This window comes from Cupressus sempervirens, chromosome 5, assembly GCF_028749045.1.
Source record: "Cupressus sempervirens isolate cs-2001-9-10 chromosome 5, ASM2874904v1, whole genome shotgun sequence".
In the NCBI taxonomy this organism is placed as follows: domain Eukaryota; kingdom Viridiplantae; phylum Streptophyta; class Pinopsida; order Cupressales; family Cupressaceae; genus Cupressus; species Cupressus sempervirens.
The window spans coordinates 175,384,300-175,406,250 of NC_143122.1; the positions used below are offsets into that span (position 1 = coordinate 175,384,300).

Here is a 21,951-nt window from a genome sequence, read left to right on the forward strand (position 1 = left end):
AGATGTAAAGAAAAGAAGAATAAATGAGTAGAGTAGGATACTTGTATATGCCAAATAACTCTCAAATAATAATCTAGATGTTCAAAATTTGGAAGCATGTCCTAGATATGCCCAATATAAATCTTCCTCACCACGTTGCAAGGTAAGCATTTTTTATGACTGGAGTCTACCACAGTTTGAAGAAATATGTTGTATGATAATCTCAGATGCGACATAGGGAGATGCACCACCTTCACTCTATAAGCTATTTCTACTAAATCACACTGGTCTGACACCAAAATAGGGGAATTATGTACTTTTTGTTAATGAAAACCAAAATGCTAAATTTAAACCCTAAAAAAGGAGGATAAAATTGAATATTCAATAAAGGGGCGTTTGTGATGCAGTATGTCGTATTGGCGAATCTTGAAATCAACAAGATTGAGAGTAGTTGCTAACTTTGATGGGAACCTGGCTAGGCCCTAAACTTGGATTTGTAATTTCCCCAAATAACAAGATGTCTCTAGAGTCATATTCATTGTAGAATGATGTCTTCAATACTTGTTGTCTCTAGCAACAATGAAGCAAGGGGGAAGATTCTAGAGTTTCTTGTAACAATAAGCATGGGCAAAGATTTTAGAGCACCACCTTTTAATTTTCTAATTTTCTGCTTAGGAAAATAGAAATAAACCTTGACAAATTACCCATGGACCAATCATAAAGTTAAAATAAGCATATCATAATTGATTTTTAAAATCATACCTTTAAAACTTTTGAATGCGAAATTCATTTTTGAACATTAAAAAATTAATACTGATCTAAGAGTTAATGAGAACATTGGTTCCTTACCTTATATATAAGACATAAACTATTAAATATATTTTTGAAACTTTTGAATGCGACATTAATTTTTTAACATTAAAAAATTAATACCAATCCAAGAGTTAATGAGAACATTAGTTCTTTACCTTATATATAAAACATAAACTATTAAATATATATTTTTATAACAAATTAAATTATAATATTATTTTAACAACATAATGAATATCAACAATAATTTATTTGACTATAAAAATGACCCGAATGTTAAAGAATCATTAAAAAAAAAGAGCTCTGGAAGAGCTAGAGTCCTTGCGTTTAGTTTGAAGTAGAAGATTGCTTTGTGCCTAGAATATGACGTGTAAACATTTGTCATGTTTAGTCACAACAAGTGTACGACTAATTATATATCAAGTCTTCAACATTTGTTTCATCAAGAACAACTATTCTAGTACTTTGAGTATTGCTAGATGCCCTTTGTTGTGGTGGTCGTTATCATCACTCGTGCTCATGAAAGTAATATTCAAATTGGAGTTATTTAAAGCTTAGCTTGTAGAGAAACTCAATAGTTTATGTGGTTCAAGTTGAAGATTAAAGTTGTATGAAAAAATCATAAACTCTAAATTGTTTGATCTATAAATAGAAAATAGTTTAGATGTAGAAATCTAGTTAGTAAAGAAATTAGTTTATATTACTTGGTAAAGTTTATAGGAAAAATTATAAATATAATTTTTTTAAGTTTATTTATAAATAGAAATTTAAATATGGATATCAATTTAAAATAATATATTTATAAAAAAATTTGAAAGACACCTTTATTAATAGATTCAAGTTTTAGACATTATAAGTTAATTACTAGATTTATATACCTAGATTAGTTACTATTTATTGTTTTCTATTCTTGTAAATTTTTGTTGACTATATTATGTTTAATATTAGAGATTTTATTTTATAGTTTTTTTTTTTTGGATTGGTAAGAGGTTGGAGCCATGATTAATTATTATGTGTTATGATTAAGTTATTATTATTTATTAAGCGCTTGAGTAGATTTGAACCCAATACTTCTCCGATAAGAGGCTCACAATTTACCATTGTGTTGTAGGCTCTTGCCTAATTTTATTTTATAGTTTTAAATTTGACATAACAATATTATATTTTTTAAATTAATTTTAACAAAGAATAAAATGCAATAAACTAAAATTCCAGAGATTATATTTTTGAAATCAATTTTAACAGATTAATTTCCATTTTTAAAGAAAATATTTCTTTAAATAAGAATTAATTAATTGTGTCAGAAGCCTAAGATAAGAATGAATTAATTATGTATTGTGAAAGAGAGTACTCTTTAATCAGGATTAGATGTATGGAGAACTGCTAGTGTGAGTGCCTCTACTATCACTTGTCCCGTGAACAACTAGGAGTTGGTAAAATTGTTGTAGATTTATTGTGCTTGGATTACAACACTTGATTATTAAGACTCTAAATGGTTTACTTGCAAACTAGGAGCTGGACAAAAGGAGGATTCAACTTTGATGTGATACCAGTGCATAGGAAGTAGAAAAATTTGGGAACAGAGGATAAAACATGTTGATTGATGTAAAATTTTGAAGCTTTCTTCAATAAATTTTTTGATGACGGTTCCCAATCATGGCTAACAATTCATTGATAAAAAAAAAATCACATTCCTTCAATTATGTAAGATGCTTCAGTCTTCACAATAGAGTAAGACACTACAAGGATTTTTTTTCCTGGGATGGATTGTGTGCAGAAAAATGTCATTTGTAGTTTTAGCCTGGGTTCTTTGGCTTGGTTTAGGCAAAGAAAGTATCTCCTGTTGGATGACCAAAGCAGAGAGACTGGTGGTGATTGGCAAATTTACAACAATGAAGACAAGAAGTAGTCCAACTCATTCTCCATGGAAAACAATTATGACATGAAATTTTAGGTGAACAAGAAGAATTACCAATTTTTTGCCTCTTTTGAAATAGGCAAACCCCTCAAATTCCTTCATTTTGCAAAGAATTACCAATTAGTTAGTGAGGGCATTATTCACATGCACAAATACATAAATACCCCTCCCCTACCATTGAGGAGTCCCTTGCTACTCATGAAGTCCGATAGGAATGTCATTAGATTTTGAAAAATTAAGTCCCTTGCTACTCATGAAGTCCGATAGGAATGTCATTAGATTTTGAAAAATTAAGTCCCTTGCTACTCATGAAGTCTGATAGGAATGTCATTAGATTTTGAAAAATTAATTAAAAAATAATCTGATTCTTAACTTTAGAAATTCAATGAGGTTGTGAAGTGAAAATTAGTTGGGATCTAAAGTTAAAACATTAGTTCCCATAGGCATGGACTAAAACAAGCCAAACAAATAATATAATAAAAAAAAGGCCATAATCTATACCCGTAATGTCAAGTTGAAATTGTGTCAACCATCTACTATACTTTAGATTAATTTATTACTCAGTCCTCTAAACTAGTAGACTTCCACAACACAATACATTCGTTCATTCGTCCATGCGTTCGTTCTCTTGGGATCTCACAAACGTTTCATTTAATCTCATCCTTATTCCATCCCCGCATACATATTCCCTCTTAATGACAAAATTTTAGGTGGTGTAAAAAAGACGAGATACGATAACTAATACACTCTTGAATTTATATAAAAATGACAAAGCTCCCGGCATGTACGAGGGGACAAAGAGAGATTCTTTTCCGAGGCTTCTCTCACACGTGTGAAAACCCTAGTGCTCGCAGATAAAATCTTGGCTAAATTTCTTGTTGCTTTTTCCGCAGGTGAAAATAATCCACTTCTCAGTAGACTCGGCCTTTTCGGCGCAGTAAATCCATCCCATCGCTTATGAATTTCTCTAGCATTCTAGGATTCCTTTATACTGTTCACAGAACTTACAGTTTATGCTCAATGGCTTCAATAATTTTGAGGGCAACACTTATTTCAATGTGACGCATTTTTAGTTTTGACGATTAAGACGGGCGTCAATGAAAATCTGGGCTCTAAAAGATTGAATATGGATTAAAAAAGGTTGAAAGCGCGGGCCAATTCGTACATTTGACGCCCCCGATAAACGAAAGTGGCTTTTGACGGTGATTTTTTGACCGTCATATTCCCGAAAAGCAACAGGCAGGCCTAGAAAGCAGCAAATGCGGAAGATGGCATGCACAGAAGCAGCTGAAAAGGGCGATTCACTGACGGAATTTGAAAATTGAGAGTCAGATCGAAATGGGTTTTTCGAAGGCGCGCCCTTTTCCCGTCACATAACGGACAAAAGAAAAACAATTTTTATTCATAATCGTTTTGGTTTTTGTTTAGGAGATTATATTTTGTCTCGAAGAGGGGGTGGTAGTCCAGATCAGCGGTCAGAGAGTTGGCAGCTATGCTATCTGTACTGAGATTCCCCCTAGTAATATTATTGCACCCAATCATGTTGTATATTCAACATAGGGCAGCCAAATATTTATTCAATTCTGATGAGTTACCGTATGTCTGTTTGTTAACAACTGCAGTCAGTCTCACTCATTTCGTTGACTACAGTTAACAAGAAGAAACATTCTTCCGTCTCTTAAGCCATGGCCCGTTTCTTGTAGCATTAATTTCCAGGGATGAGGGGAGCAAAGTAAGCCATTCATGCTTTCTTATTGCAGTCATAATACTGTCTGACGAGTGATAGAGAAATCAGGTGCGTTCATAGAGTATGTGGAATGTGTCACTCTCAATGCCCATCAATATCAGGGACACTGCAATCAGTCCCTGTTTGCATGGACACCGCCATTATTACCTGTAAGTTAAGTTCAAGTAGCTTACCGAGTTCACACAATGTCTTCTGGGTGTTGCAGCTATGGACATAATACTGGCTAAGATGACTACCCTTGTTATTGTGAAACTGCTTCCAACCAGATGACGAAAAGTATGGTTTTTGTCAGCATTCTCTGAGGTATTGAGTTGGTCTTTGACATTTCTCTCTCTGACGCAGTCAAGGCTCTGAATGATAGTAGTTGGTTTATAGAGATGGGTTGCTCTACTTCAAGGCTAGAGAATGAGGAAGTGGTAATGTTATGCAAGGAGAGGAAGAAGCTTATGAAGCAGGCAGTTGACCAAAGGTATGCTCTTGCAATAGCTCATGTTACTTACATTCATTGTCTTAGAAACATTGGCGTTGCCCTTAAGGATTTTGCGGAAGGGCAGAGCGTTGAAGTAGTAGAAGAACAGGACTATGGTGATACTAGTCCTATATTGAAACTGTCCATACCGGCAACAGCTAAAACAATTGCTTTGCCAGATAAGGACCCCGCAGCTCCTCTGCCACTCCGTTCCCCCTCCCAATCTCCACCCGAATCCCCGCGACAACGCAAGGAGAGCCCTTCTGGCTCTTCTCCATCACCTGATAATAGGCCTTCTTCTCCTTCCTTTTACGAGAGTCCCCATTACCTCAGATCAGTAGGAAACCGATCTTTGTCATACGAGGAGAGACCTTTCTCTCCAGACAGAATTAGAATGAATTCTTATGTTCTTCCACAGTATGGAATGACTGATTTTTTCAGTAGCAACACGCCTCCTCATGCCCCTATTGGGCCTCCTGTCAATGGCAGTGAGAGTAGGTATCCTTATTACCCACCTCCTCCACCACCTCCACCTAGTAACTTTAGTTGGGATTTCTTCAATCCATTTACTTCCCTAGACGACTCATTTGGTTTTCAAGAGCAGAAGAGGATCAGTCGTACTTCTGATGATGATTTAAAACAAGTGAGGGAAGAAGAGGGAATTCCTGAGCTTGAAGAGGATGATCACATAGTGGATGACAGTGATGAGGAAGAGAAGGGCAACATGCAAGTTGAGGAGCGGACTGTAGAGGCTAATGCATCTTCACAGACTTCATCTTGTAGTCTAGAAGAACTTGAAACTATCCATACTTGTTCGGGGGATAAGGATGGAGATGAGGACAAAGAAGAAGAGAAATTGCATGTTATAGAGACAAAGCAATCGGATGAAGTAATAAATGAACTGAAAGTTGAGGTGATCAATTCTGTTACTAATGAAGTTATTTCAGAGAAGAAAGACCTAGCCATTCTAGATTCAAGCAGGGCAAGAAATTTGTTTGAAGTTATGAGGGACATTGAAGACCAGTTTATAAGAGCTTACGATTCGGGGAAGGAAGTCGCAAGGATGCTCGAGGCAAACAAAGTGCATTATCAGTCAAGCTTGACTGAAATTAAAGGTATTGCTCAAATTCTATTTTATTTGTAAAGTAGTTTAAATGTTAAACAGCAGAGTCTCATATAATGAAAACAACCGGAAAGGGGAATAAACAGAAGAATGCCAAAGAGAGGGTTGACTTCTTGGCCCAGTTCTGTTTATAATGCCATTCCATGTGATTTGAACTGCTGACTTTAGTGAGGCAGAGCCTGCAGGAAATATACTGGCTTAAACTTCTTAACAGGTGGTTCCTAAACAAATAGAGTGATGCTATGATGTCATGGGATTGAACTTGTTTGTGTCACAAAATAGCACGGTGTAATGCTGAAACATTGTGCATTGATAGCGTAATACTATTTATCCACAAAGAAATTTTACGGTAATTGAGGACACTACTTTGTGTAAAAGAAAATAGTTTCTCAGTGGTTGAGAATTAATCAGTACTGAGGAATTAATAACGATGAGAAGATTTTCATCTTCTGTTGGATAAGGAAACTTGCCAGTGCAAGGAAGAGACGATGCTTGTATCTTATCTACCTGCTGTGCAGAAGTGGCTGCTTGATGGCTTTATGCCCATAATTAAGTTTTTATTTGTTATGTTTAAATGCTGAGAGAATGTTTTCTTTACCATGTGATGACTTATTATTCTTACATGCAAACACAGAACATTCTGCAAAGGTTTTAAATGCAATAACTTGGCATCGATCATCATCTTCGTCGTCTCCTTTATCCAAGTCTCATTTTACATCCAGCCCAAAGAACCTAGTGAATGACAATAGTGGGGATCTTTTTGAGGATGGTGGTATGATATCTGGAAGTCATGCATCAACATTGGAAAGACTATATGCATGGGAGAAAAAGCTTTATGATGAAGTGAAGGTATACTTTGCTCTCGAAATTCTTTATTATATTATATTCAAAGTTGTAGATAGTTATTGGTTTGTCCCGTCATCCATTGACATGGAGGTTAAAATTGTATTATGCATGGCATATTAAAGTAGTTATTGATTTTAAAATCCTTTGTTATGATAAGAGGTATCTTATTGGATCATAGGCCCTTTTGTGCATCAAATTAGTAGTCGTAATATTTGTGAACCAAAAGCAACCGATCTTCAGGATTAGTGAGGGGACTGGAAAAGATCCTAGGTGTTCTCATGATATTTGATTCTGGGAATGTGACTGTACTGTATGCAGTGTAGCAGAAACCTATGAACATGTTTTCTATTCCTTCTTAACATCTGAATCGGTAAGCTTTTAATGCTTAGGAATTTTGGTGATAAGATCAAAAAAAGAATCAAATCTTTCATTAATGGATACATTGCAATTTTTTCATTTCTAGGTTCATCTTAATAGCCAATTTCTTATGGCAAACAAAACTAAAATCCAAAAAATGGTCAAATTCCATGTTCTTCATATTTGCAGATTTCATTAGTGATCGCATACACCCTTCGCAATCAATATCATGGTCCATTTATTTTTCAATATTTTGGAGCTAAATACATTCTTTTCAGGTCAAAATCTAGTCCTGCAGACTGAGACACTTCTCAAAAGACATTACATACAATACAACTCCTTTTATATTTTTGGCTTATTGTAAGGCGTTTCATACAAAAAAGTTAGCACCTATTTTGAGGACATACCATGTTAGAAAGTGAACTAAAGATTATATGCATGCTGACCGAAAAAAATATAATAAAACTAAGCATCTGCAATTGTATGCAGATATTAAGTTGTTGACAGCTGAAACAACAGTAAATGAGTAATGACAGATATAAATAAATGGAAATGTAGGTGCATGGTTGGAAGTTTTGAACAAATAAAAAGGTAGATAGTAATAAGTGAAACAGTAAAGGAATTACTGGAACAGCTGTAATGGTAGATAGAAATAATTAAAAGTAGATTGACATCTAGAAAAACTGAATGACCTTGCAAAATTATTTCCTATATATACAGATTTCTCGTATGTTGTGAACACCAAACACATGCAAAATACAATGAGCATCATAATCATATCATTTGTGTCAGAGACCAATGTTCAAGGTTCACATATCTTAAATTTCTTGGCTTGTTTGCAAATTTCAGATCACCGAGCCTTTAATTAGTCCCTGTGTATATCCAACACATTTCCTAATAATCAGGCAGCTATTCAGCTGGAATTTGACCACCTTGGTTAAAGAATGGTTATTACTTATTAGTACAATGATTCTATTATCACCATACACAATGTCCATTGGCCTAACAAATACATGGCACAGTTCAACTGTTTCTATCAGATTGGAGGTGCAGGAAATTGAATAGATAATTTGTGTCGAACATCTCTGGGTTGTTTTGTCGTCTTTGGCAGGATTCAAACCTTTGCACCACCTCTTCCTCAGAGCATGCTTTCCAACTTGCTTAAGGTGGAAGCTAAGCAACAAAAGGCACCATCAAAGCCCAATCAATCTTGTTCTCTTTGAAAATGTTACTTGAAGATGGCAATTTTTAATATAATTTAATATTTTCCAGAAACTATTATGACAGAGAACTTTGTGAACAAGAATAGGAAATCAATTATACGAGAACAGTAACTAGTCAAGGCAATTTCTCTTTAGACCGTTACAATGACAGAAATCAGTCACACAACTGTTATGCCTCTCTCAAAAAGTCTACACTATCAGTAGATCAGACCATTTTAACTTTGGATGGATTTTTCCATCATCCTAAATGTCAGCATGAAACATTATTCAGGATTTTTTTATTTGTTTGCCTTTTAGTGCATTTTGTCCTAAGTTTTCTTGTGGGAGACATGAATTTCTAGTCTGGAAACTTCAAAGGTGGTGGGAGAAAAAAACCTTGTGCATCAAGAAGTTTCTGGAGATGTCTCCAGTGCTGGAGATATGTATCCATCTCTGAGACATGTCTCAGGGGATGGGAGGCGGGTCTCCGGGTAGCTAAGTTATTTCTTCCTCTGGTGGTTGTGCAAACTATTGTACGTCAGCTATTAGATATATCAGTTTGTGTAAGTATCTTACTTCCTATTTCATCAGTGAAGCCAAACAAGACAACACTGATAAACTTTCTCCTAAAGCAATTCAGTCTCTTGTTGATGCATATTCTGATGTTTTTAACGAGCCTAAGAACTTCCTCCTTTGAGGACCATTTAACATTCTACTGAATGTCTTCAGATTGAAGATCTTTTGGATCAGCTTCAAATTGTCAAACAGTTCACTAAAATTGATTTGACTTTTGAGTATCAATCAAAATCTCATGGATCCCAGTGATGTTTTGGAAGACAGGTTTTAAGACCAAGCTTGGAGTCTATAAGTAATTTCTTATGCCTTTTGACCTCACCAATGCACCTGCCACATCTTGTTCATCTTGGCAAATTTTCTGTCTTCTTTCTTCATGATATCTTGGTCTTTTACAAGTCTTGTGATTAGCACTTGGTCAATGTGCGTTCTCTATTCAAAGATTAAGAAGTTGTTTCTCGTCAAGCCTCAGTTAAGTAACTGATTTTCATAATTTAGGAGTGTGGAGTACATTTGAATCTAGACAAAGTAATGGTCTTTCAGAGACAGTCCACTCCATCTATGTTTCAAATCTGAGGAGTTCTCTGAGAGGCATGAACTCGTCAAGAATAATTTTGTAGCTAATTTTATATTTACCACCATCTTCATAAACTTACTAGTCAAAGGATCTTCATTGAAGCTTCTGGCTATTTGTTTTGCTCCAGTGCTTGTTATCCTTGACTTGTTATTACCATTTGAGCTTGAGACCAGTGCTTCTGAGTATGCCATAGGTGAGGTGTTAAAATAGGGAGGGCATCTACTCCAATATCGTTTGGAAGCAGTTTCCCACAAGCTATAAGTTCAATTGCAACACATGACAAAAAATTCTATGCCTTCGTCCAAGCATCAAGCAGCAATTTCATTATATTCATGGTAGAGATAATTTTTCCTCTTGTATCATCAATTCGTTCAGTTTTTGAACTTATTTATAGATTCAAAATATGAACGTTACAAGTGGGTATCTTACATTAACATTTTCATTTGGTGATAAAATAGAAGAGGGGTGTCACCAGCAAAGTTACAGTTCAATGTACATCATATGATGAGTAAAAATCTTTCTACTCCAGATATGCAATTTGGCTGGCCTATTTGTTCAAGCTTTATATCTTACATTGGTAAATCAACACCTTTCCTTGCCTATACTTTCTTGGCATAGGTGGTTCAATAATTTGAATTTCACTAAACTTTGTGTTCCAACTGGGCTCTCTGGTCAACTATTTCTAAAGACACCCTTGTCTTTTGGTGGTGGACATTAGAATATAAGAAGGCATTACAGTGTCTTTGATAGTACTCTTATTGGCCTTCTAAGGAGAACCAGGTTGGGGAATACATCTTTCAGTACTCTCTTTGCAGTCAGTTTAAGGTTTAAGCTTTCCAATCAAAAGCTTGGATTATATCTATTATCAACTATTGCCAATACCTTTTCAACCATTTTTGTGGACCTAACTGTGGAATTTCAAACACGTAGCATTGCTGTGATTGTAAATTTATGATTGGCTGCTTGTTTCCAACCTGGCTATCCTTACACTATGTTTAAAGACCATGGATGCTCCACAACCTGTAGAGTTCTACAATCTTGTTCATAAATTTTGGATTGGTGCTCACCATCATTTCAGATCACTAATCATGCTTGTTGAGTTGCTTTTGTCAATCATTGTGGAATCTGTGTTGTCAAATGCACTTCTCTACATTCATTCATCTGCAGGCAGGTTGTTAATCTCAATTTTAGTACATGCACGCTGCATTTATTATTAGAGGAAAAAGCAGTGAGGTACCTTTTTTTATGTTATTGGACATAGCCATGGCCGATAACTAAGCTAGGCATGTCTCTAAAGAGCATTTCTCTTTTGATATATTTTATGCCTTCTGACTTTTGTCACCTATGAAATTTCCATAACTTTCGCAGCTCCGAAGACTTTCCACCAGAAAAATGAGCAAGGCACTATCTTTGTGCCCAAGGCATTTCATTTATTGACTTTAAGTTCATCATTCTTTTGAAGATGATGACTGTGTTTGACTTCACTTGAATGAACAAAGTTTCACAACAAAACAGCACAATTTGAAATATTTCAATTTTTAATACTATGCATCTTTCTACACGCATTCGGACCCAATGCCTTTTAACTTGATCCTTCAGCTCAGCTTGGCATCCTTAATGTCGTCAATTTGATTAAGCTTAAGTTGGATGATCCGTCTTACTTGGAGGAGGAGATTTCTATCTGTCATCCGAAGGCTACTATTCCCAATTTTAAAGTTAAACATCACTTGGCTGAAGATACTGCACTTGATGTTCAGTTCCACACAAACGGCAAATGAAATACAACTAAATACCCTGTTTGCTACAGGGGAACACTACTGAGTCAGACAAAATGGTCCTCTGAGTTAGCTGTCCCCATTTTTTCTCTCAAATCTCAACTACACATTGGGTACAATTTCCTTTAAGAAGGGATGAAACTAGAAGGGTATACTATATTCTTAGAATGTTAGCTAAAGTTTTCATGCAGACTGAGAAAATTGAAAATAAGATATATGATAGCTGTATAGGACCATAGGTAGCTATATATAAAATACTCAACAGCTAGAACAATTACATAGGATGGACAGAAATAAAATCCAAAGACAACAAAAGTGTCAAAGAGAAGATTTGTGAATGTAGACATTAAAAGTACCTTCTTTTGAGTGTGGAGATCTTTTATGGCAATTAATTCTCACTTCACAAGCCTGGGTGGAAAACATTATTTACCCAGAAACAAAATACCATTCAATCCAGTTATTAATATACACTATTAATTAAGGCTTAAAAGTAATAATACACGGAATTAAATTGAGTAACAAGCATCATTATTTAAAAGTTAAGTGGACAACTCGAGCAGCTGTAAATATCAAACAAATAATTGGATGATTTATTTATAAATAAAGAATTGTTCTTATAGAAAGAATCTATTTTACAGGATATTTACAAAATCTACAAGAGACCATTAAAATAGAAATAAAATTAAGAGATATTATTTTAATACCCTCCTTTAATGATCAACTTATCAATGACACCAAGCTGCCCCTTGAATTTCACAAACTTCTTTTGAAGTAGGGACTTGGTGTGAATATCAGCAGTTTGTCAATGGTAGGAACAAATTGCAAATCCACAGATCCATTGTCAACCAGATGATGGATAAAATGACAATGAATGTCAATATGCTTAGTGCGCTCATGGAAGGTTGGATTTTTGGCAAGTTTGAGAACCCCTTGATTATTGCTAAAGACGGGTGAAGGGCCTGCCTGAGACATGGATGATGGAAAGCATCGTACGAAGCCAAATTGCCTCACAACCTGCTTTGACTATTCCTTGATATTCAACTTTTGTTGATGAAAGAGATATGACCTACTGCTTCTTATTGGTCCAAGTGATAGCACCCGTGCTTAAACTAAAAACATAGTCAGAAAGTAGACTTTTTGTCATCAACAAAGCCTCCCTAGTCTGAGTCTGTGTAGCCGATGAGTCGGGCATCTTTGGTTCATCCATAGAGTATACCAAAATCAGGAGTGCCCTTGATATAGCACAAGATGCATTTTGTTGAAGCCCAATGATTTGAAGTGGGAGCTGTCATGAAGCGAGATATGTAACTCATTACAAAGTTGAGATCAGTTTTGGTGGCTGTGAAATATATTAAACTGCCCACTAGTTGTCTGAATGCAGATTCATTCTCAATAGGAGAAACAAATTTGGCTGATAACTTGAGACCAAACTCCATAGGTGTAGATGTACTTTTACAATCATGCATTTCGGATTTGTTTAGCAAAGCCCATGCATACTTAGGTTGAGAGATGAGGATGCCAAATCTTGACATCGAACAATAGTGAAGCCCAAGGTTGGTTATGTCAAGATATTGACAAAGATGCTGTTTGATTCCTTGAATGAATGATTCAAAACTACCAATTATAATTGAATCATCAACATATATAATTATAATGATGATATTACTGCCGGTAGTCTTGACATTCAAATTTGAGTTAGAAGGATTGCTCCAGAAACCCTGATTATTGAGGTACCTATCAATTTTCGTGTACCATGCCCAAGGAGCTTGTTTGAGGCCACAAGGTGCTTTCACCAGTTTGAGTACTTGGTGTTCTTTATTGGCAACCTTGAATCCAAGAGGTTGTGTCATGTATACTTTTTCTTCTAACTCACCATTCAGGAACACATTCTTGATGTCCATTTGATGGACTTTCTAGTCACACCGAGCTGCATGGCAAGGACTAATCTGATGGTGCTCATCTTTGTAGTGGGAGCAAAGATCTCTTCATAGTCATTTCCTTCCCATTGAGAGAAGCCTTTGGAAACAAGACGAGCCTTGTACTTAACTAACATACCATTAGCTCTGTATTTGACTTTGTAGACCCATTTGCAACCTATGGGTTTCTTTCTCAAAGGAAGATCTGACAAAACTCAAGTGTTATATTTCAAAAAGCTATGATATTCAGTTTGCATAGTTTCTTTCCACTCAGGTGTCCTGTCACCTTTGTGTGTTTGAGATTCATACACACTATGAATGTTGGCCATGAGCGCAAAATTTACAGAGTCAGAAGGTTTTCTCTTCTTCTGAGCAATTCTACCCTCGATGAGCTCATCATCGTGAAGATTGCCAATCATCTTAGCTTACCATTTAGGTCAGACAATAGAAGTGCTAACATTTGAAGGAGGAGGTGCACGGGGATCATCATCATCAAGTAGAAGATTAGATGAACCTTGAGAAAAATTAGGCGGTGTGATTGGATGTCTAGATAAGCCTATAGGAGAAGAAATTGGTGGAGAGGCAGGAATAGGAACAACTGGATCCTTCTTAGTTGAAGCCCTCCCATCAGGTGGATCTAATGGAAGACGAATATCCAAGTCTTGAGCTTGGAGAGATTGATCCTTTGACATTGTAGCTGGAGGAGAGAGTTGAAATGGCCCTCATTCCTCATTAGAGATTACATCACGAATGAAGATGATGATTAGTCTCGATGTTAACTAGGCAATAGACTTTGTGATTATCACTATAGCTACTTAGCACGAGTTTTTGGCTCTTAACATCTAACTTGGTGTGTTTAGCATTAGGGATCTAGACAAATGCAGTGGAGCCAAAACTTTGATATGATTGATTATGGGCTTATGACCTAACCAGGTTTATTCTAGAGTCAACTTCTTGACAACCACTATAGGAGAGTGATTGAGAAGATAGAGGATAGTGTGGACAATTGCAACCCAAAACTTCTTTGGAATGTGCTTGAGTCCAAGCATAGACCAAGCCATTTCGATGATTGTGTGGTTTTGATGCTCATTGACATCGTTGTGTTGAGGGGTGCATGGTGTTGTTAATTGGTGCTTTAAACCATGTTGATCATAGAATTAGGAGAAGGCAAAGCAACAAAACTGTCTCTCATTGTGAATTCTAAGAGTAATAATATGTTGACTAGATTCTTTTTCTACAAATGTTTTGTACTTTGTACTACAACAAACACCTCTGATTTCTGATAAAGAAAATACACCCACATTTTGAGTGGAATCATCAACAAAAACTAAAAAGAAAACCTAGATCTAGTAATAGAGGGAGTAGCCATAGGTCCACAAACATTAGCATGGATCAATTATAATACCTTACAAGCTCTCTAGGAGTCATCATTTGAAAATGGAGTGCATTGTTGCTTTGCGAACTCCAAGATTTTGGGTTTGAATCTTTAGTAGTCCAATGACAAAAAGATCTTCGCCAACAAGATGAGAAAGATAGTGCACATTCAAGTGTCCACATCACTAATGCCAGAGTGTACTAATGAAGGAGCGACCATAATCTTCAACAAAAATGGTAGCTGTTAGTTGAGTTTTCCGATCAATGATATTGCATTGATATAAATCGAAGATCACATCAAGTCGACAAGAATGTCTTAGAATCTAATTGACAAAGAGAAGTTGAGTTCCATGCCTTGAGCATAGGACACATCAAGGAAAATCAATTTCCTTCCTCTCGACTGAATTTGGATATTGCCTCTTTTGGAAATGACACATTCTTCTAATCCTCCAAAAATAACTAAATCTAAGAATGATTGGAAATCTGTGAACCAATCTTGATGATGAGTGAAGTGGTAGGAGGCATTTGAATCAATATACCAAGCAGAGGATTTTACATGATCGATAGGTCTTTCAGCCATGAAGGCATAAAAGGAAGATTCACTTAACTCACTGTGCTTTGTAGTTGCATTAAACATATTTCTTCTTTGGGCCCTCTAATGATTGGGCAAAAGGATTCTGTTGAGAAGATGGATAAAATTGATAATTGCCTGTGGATTTAGCTGAGAAGGCTTTGAGTGTTAGAAGATGTGCTAGTGCCACTACCAAATTGTTGTTACCAGTGATCTTGTTGGAGAAGCATTATATGGAGATCGAAAAATGAAACATTAGAATGAGTGGAAGCAATGTTGAGAGTTTCAAGAAAGTGCACATAAGAAGATGAGAAACTCTTCAAGGTGATGACCATCATGTCTTCTTCCATTTTACGCCCAATGGCTTCCAACTGATTATGAATATCCTTGATTTTATAGAGATGCTCCTATATGGATACGTGATCGTCCATCATGATTGAGAAGAGCACATTCTTCAAAGATAATGCACAACTTTTGTCCACAATTTCATGTAAACCTTTCAGATTGCTCCACATTTCTGCAGTTGTCTTACTAGAAGGAACTTGCAACTATGATGGAAAGTTTGATGAGCATGACAACTTTTTGACTCTACTTGTCAAATTTATTCCATTCTTTGCCTTCATCGGCAGGATGAGCAGATGTTCCCAAAACAATTCTGGTCAAGGCATCTATATTCAAATATGGTCATCACGCGCTACTTCCATGTGTTGTAGTTTCTACCATTGAATCTTTGACTACCTTCTAACAGAATGTTGGTCAAAGATGCCATTGCATGCTTTTTGAGGCATGAAAAAGAAGACTAGGTGGCTGAATGCACAAATTTGAATATGTTGATTACAGAGGCAAATACATGCACAAATTGCAATGTGAGTTTGTTGGCACAAAATTTGAGGCGTGAAAACAGAGTCACACAGAAATTTTTGAAGACAACCTAGTTGAGGTCTTGAAAAACCCACCAAAAATCAATAAACATAATAAAATTCCAACTAGACAGAAATTGAGGTACCTAGAAAAATCTGAAAGCAACCCAATTGAGGTCTTGGAAAACGACCAAGAATTTAAAATCAGATTTTCAATCTGATAAAAGAACCATGTTTTGAAAAAACCTCTAGCTAGTTGCAAAAATCTTCAAAAAATGGTAGATAATGTGAGGAATCACTGATCGCAGGTGTTGAAACCTTTTGCAGCGAGTAACAGATAGATCAGGACGGAGTTTGTTCCAGAGTAATGTGAGTTAGACTTGGCTCGGACTCGGCAAGGGTAACTTGACTCGTGACCCGGCTCGAACTCGACAGTGACTCAGCAAAGTGAAAAAATTTCAAAATTTTGAGATTTTTTAGGATTTAAAGAACATTCCATGCACCCATTATTGAATAAAGCTTAAAGACACAATAACATCATTAAATAGAAGATGATTTGATCATAATGCACATACTTAAAACTTAAACATAAATCGATTACATAAGTACAATACTACAAAGGTAAATTGCTAAATACTATATTACTAGTAACTAAACAGTAGCTGAAGGAAATATTATAAAAGTAAAACATAGAATCATATATAAAATGATAAATCCATGCAACCCATCAAAATGTATATGTATTATAAAATCTAACACGTCAATAGTCATCATCAAATGTTCCAACTTCTGATTATATGTTAAGTTAAACAAAAAGTTAAAAACAAAACTATAGCTATGGCTCCTAGTCGGAGTCCTCATCGTCATCGTCATCCTCATCATCATCCTCATCCCCAACCTCAACCTCAACCTCAACCTCAGGCTCCGTATAATCTATAAAATGCCTCTTAGTAAGGCATCTAAGGTAGGTCCTGGATGACTGATTAGTCATAGCATTAGCCTGTGAGGTGCCTCTAGGATCAACTGTAGTCTTTGGCTTTGCCAATGCCTGTTAGGTGCCACTAGGAACAACTGGAGCTCTTTGGTCCTTTGCTACCATAACTACAGCCTCATCCTGACCCTCTCTATTTGCCTAGTCAACCCACTGTAGGTCCTCATCATCAAAGATAGGATCAGTAGCCTCAGTGATCCAGTCAAACTCTGGATCAACCTCCTCTAGAGTAATCGGAGAGGTGTCACTATCCAAAATCTCCTTGGTCCTGATGCGCAGGTTGTAATGCACAAAGACTAGCCTATTCATTTTCTCCACAGACAACCTGTTACACCTCTTCGAGTGGATGTGCTCGAACATGCTCTAGTTGCGCTCACATCCAGAAGCGCTACTTGGCTGGCTCATTATGCGGATGGCGATTTGCTGAAGGTTTTTGGTTGAAAGCCCAAACATTTGCCACCATCTATCAGAATTTTGAAAAAAGGAAAAGAAAAAAATAATAGGCTCATTTCAAAATTCGAACTTTAACGCTAGAAATTTAGAAACTAGATTGTATAAGGCTTAAGCTGCAATTTTTACCTGGCTGCAATTTTGTACGACCTTCTTTGCAAATTTGACTTGAAAAAATAGGCCCTAATGCATTATTATAGGCATCCATCTCAAGCAATATATCTGTGGCATTAGTGGCCATCTTCGATATCACAGTGTATAGGCCACTAGGAACCTCCTCATCTGCCTTGAAATCTTCACGGAAATGGTATGCTGGATTGAGGTAATAGGCTGCTGTGTGGATGGGCTTATGAAGCTGATTTTGCCATCTCCTATCAATTATGTCCCAAATAGGGCCATAGTTTTCCTCAACTCCTACATATTTGGGCTTAATAGCCTCCTTGGCCCTATCCACGCCCTCATATATGTAGCCCATAGATGGCTTCTCCCCATCAACAACTTGTAGGAGGGCTACAAGGGGCTCAGTAATCTACAAAACAATTAAACAAAAAAACAATTTAGTTAATGATGAAACTTTGCAAAGTTGCACAATGAAAACAAAACAAAAATATGTATGAGATAAATAAATTTATAAAATTTTAAAACTTAAGCTTTTAAAATTTAAATTACCTCCACAACCTTCTAACATGATAAATGCATTTTGTTGCATCTATCCTTGTAGGGGTGGTGGCAAAGGAGGAGGAACTCCATTCTGGACCAACAAACATGCACCTCAAAGCTAACCTTGAACTTAGCAAGGATTTTAGTGTGATAAAATTAGAGGCAAATCTTGTGATACTGGGACGAGCCAACTCCTTTCCCTTTGTGTATTGCCTCATAGTGCTGAGGACCAAGGCATGATTATAGATGAACTTACAAAGATTTTTGGCCTTAGCAACACATGATTTCACCCATTCAAGCTTGCCAATATCCTCTAACACGAGGTTGATGCAATGGGCCACACATGGAGTTCAAAAGATTTTTGGGTGTCTCTCCATCAAAAGTTTTCTTGCAGCAATTCTAAATTAGTTAGTAAACAATGAAAATTTTTGATGTATTAAAAAACCTCTAATTTTTAAAATTTAATGAAAAACTAAAATATTTTTTTTAGAACTTAGAAAGTTAGAAATTAAAATTTTACCTAAAGCAACATAATTAGCTGCATTATCAGTCACCACTTGGACAACATTCTCTTCTCCCACCTCCCTTATGACCTCCTCAATAGCCTTACACCTCCCTTATGACCTCCTCAATAGCCTTACATAAGAATTTTGCATTTTTCACATGCGAGGAAGCATCTATAGACCTTAAAAACATGGTGGATCCTGAAAGTGAAAATTAAACAAAATAATTATCATTCAAGAATCAATAGTCAATAAAACAAAATTTTCATTATTCAATAATACATTAAATTTTAGACTTCAAGAAGTAGAGGATGATGAATTACCTCCCCGCTAGAAACAAGAAAATTTAGGAGGGTTCTATTCCTTCTATCTGTCCACCCATTCGTCATAATGGTACACCCCTTTCGGCCCCAAATCTTTCTGTGGTCCTCCAACTCAAGTTTCATCTCCTCAACCATATCTAGTAAGAGGGGGCCACTCAACTCATCTTCAGTGGGGGTTTTAAACCCGACACCACAGATGGAAACCGCATCAATCATCCCCTGCCAATAAGGAGTCTTATTACATTTATAAAAATATTTTAATTAGCATATTTTAATTTTTCAGCATCAAGTTAAAATTATAAAATTGAATTTAAATTTTAAAACTTAAAAGTTTAAAATGTAAAACAATCAAATATAAATGAAGTTGAAGTACCTGGCTGCTATAAATGGAATATTGCAGAAAAACCAAAACTTGCAAATTGCTCTTATCCCAGCTTCATGGATCTTCTTATAGTCCAAGCTCTCAAGTGAGGGTTGTGCACTAGGAGTGGAACGCGGTACACAAAAATTGTCCAACCTAGATTTTCTGACTCTAGGACGAAAGGTAAAGCCAGTACTACTAGAAGGGGTAGCAGCCGCAGCACCACTAGCAGTGCAAGGAATAGATGTAGAAGAAGTACGACTGGGAGAAGCACTAGGACGATAGGGGGAAGGGAAGAACCTTCTCCAACACAACCTACTGAACCTAGCCCGGGTGTAAAACTAGACTCAGAAACATTTCTAGATGAGCGTGGAAGGGAATTGGAACCAATCTGAGCTAACTCTGCTAATTGTTTTTTTTAATTCCTTTTCTTGTTCATATTTTTTTAAGGCAACATAACAAAAAGGTTGAGCCTCAACAGTTGCAACTCTAAAAGGCTCAGCATCATGACCACGTATGCCAACAATATGCTATTTCAATCTATTTATCCCCCCACTATTAATGATTTTGCAAAATAGGCATTTTGTTTGAGTTCTAGCTCTACCTGAAAAGTCTATGGTGTACTTCCAACACTCATCTTTTTTATTGCTTTTAGAGACCTTGGGTTTTTTTACCTCTACGAGCCATTATGAGTAAGGAAAAATGTAAAAGTTGTTGCAATAAGACATTTTAGACCAAATATTACCATTTAAGCATTGGATTATATGAAGATCTAAAGTAAAAAAAAAAACCCATAAACATACAAAAAAAATTCATCCAAAAAACCCATAAGCATAGAGAAAAAAATCATCAAAATCTAAAAAATCAACTCTTACCTCTTTGAAATTCTTTGGGAAGTGTTGAGAAGAGCTCCTATAAACTCCTTGATGATCTAAATGCAAGCTCCAATGTCACAAATGCAAGATTTTCTCCTCTTCCTTTCAGCTGGTTGCAAAACAATGACACTCTATTTGTCTTCTTCCTCTCTCTCTTTCTTCTTCTCACAATAGTGTTATGAAAGCCCTTATAGGGTTATAAGAATAACAAAGAAGAAAAAAAACATTTTTTTAATCATATTTTAACCCAACCAGACGTTTGCTATTGCGGCCAGGTCAAGTTGCTTGTGACCCGTGAGTCAGGCGAGTCACGTCAACTGACTCGCCACCCTCGGGTCACGGGTCATTTTGACTTGGCAAGCCGGTGGTGACTTGTCGACTCGGGTGACTCGCTCGACTCGTGGCGAGTCACGTTACATTGGTTTGTTCACAAAAGCAATCCTCAATATTGTTAGACACGAGCAGATTGATGATTGTGGAGTTGCAAAAAATGTGGGCCAAAAAAAGGAAAAAAATGCAGAAAAACACTCATTTTCTGGAGAATAATAGCAAGAACAATGTGGTTTCGTGCTAAAATACCATCTAATGCAGGTGGAGGGACATCTTAGATAATATCTGAGCCAAAAAACAAGGGCATAGCTGTGTTTTTTATAGAGAAAAACGAGATGAATGTGGCTAGGGAAGAGAATTTCTCCAGAACAAACATAATCATTTTGAATAATCTACTAAAGAAGAACCAAACTCCAAAGGAAAAATTTTAGAAATTGGTTTTTTTTACAAAAGAAAATTAAAATCCCGCTTTCATACCATATTAGACAAATAATTGGTAAAATATTGGGTGATTCATTTATGAAGAATGAATCGTTCTTAAAGAGATTGCAATCGAGATGTTTCTAAAAAGAAATATACAAATAGTAGAAAAAATCTATTATACAAGATATTTACAAAATCTAGAAGTGACCATTAAAATAGACATAAATTTGCTCAAGAGATATTATTTTAATATTTAATAGTAAAGGCCCAAGGGTATATGATGGCTAGCTGGAACAGCTGTATAGAGTAGATAGAAATAATTAGTTACTTGAAAGGCAAAATTTTAGAAACTGAATTTCTTACAAAAGAAAATTAAAAGTCCCACTCTAATACCATATTAGACAAATAATTGGTAAAATATTGGATGACTCATTTATGAAGAATGAATTGTTCTTATAGAGATTACCATCGAAGTGTTTTTAAAAAGAAATACACAAATAATATAAAGAATCTATTATACAGGATATTTACAAAATCTAGAAGTGACCATTAATATAGAAATAAATTTACTCAAGAGATATTATTATAATAGTAAAGGTTAGATAGATGGCTAGCTGGAATAGCTGTATAGGGTAGATAGAAATAAATAACTCTGAGTGACATTGTAAGATTGTTTTGCCTATAGATACAGGTTTCTGATTCAACAAAAACTCTGAGAAACACAATATAATCATATCCATTACACATGGTGCTCACTCAAATATGTACATGCCCCTTGGTCACTGCAAATATGCTCAACCATTTCATTGAATTTTGATTTTTAAGTCATACATTAACATTGATAAAGTATTTTTGCTTTCGTGCTTTTCTTTTCAATTTGTTCACCTTTATTCTTGTATGTAGTAAGGTCAACCTGCATTTTTTGTAGCTAATAC

At 35.8% G+C, this 21,951-nt stretch overlaps 1 protein-coding gene across 1 annotated transcript in view; it reads left to right on the top strand.

Moving 5' to 3' along the window:
- The first annotated feature begins 3,693 nt into the window (after positions 1–3,693).
- LOC149554980 (protein ALTERED PHOSPHATE STARVATION RESPONSE 1-like) overlaps positions 3,694–21,951 on the top strand; it is a 35,483-nt gene continuing 17,225 nt past the window's right edge. Inside the window, exons 1-2 of the mRNA XM_089829016.1 lie at positions 3,694–6,041; positions 6,684–6,898. Of these exons, the coding sequence (XP_089685142.1) occupies positions 4,835–6,041; positions 6,684–6,898 (1,422 nt within the window). The 5' untranslated portion in view covers positions 3,694–4,834. The remainder of the gene's footprint in view (positions 6,042–6,683; positions 6,899–21,951) is intronic.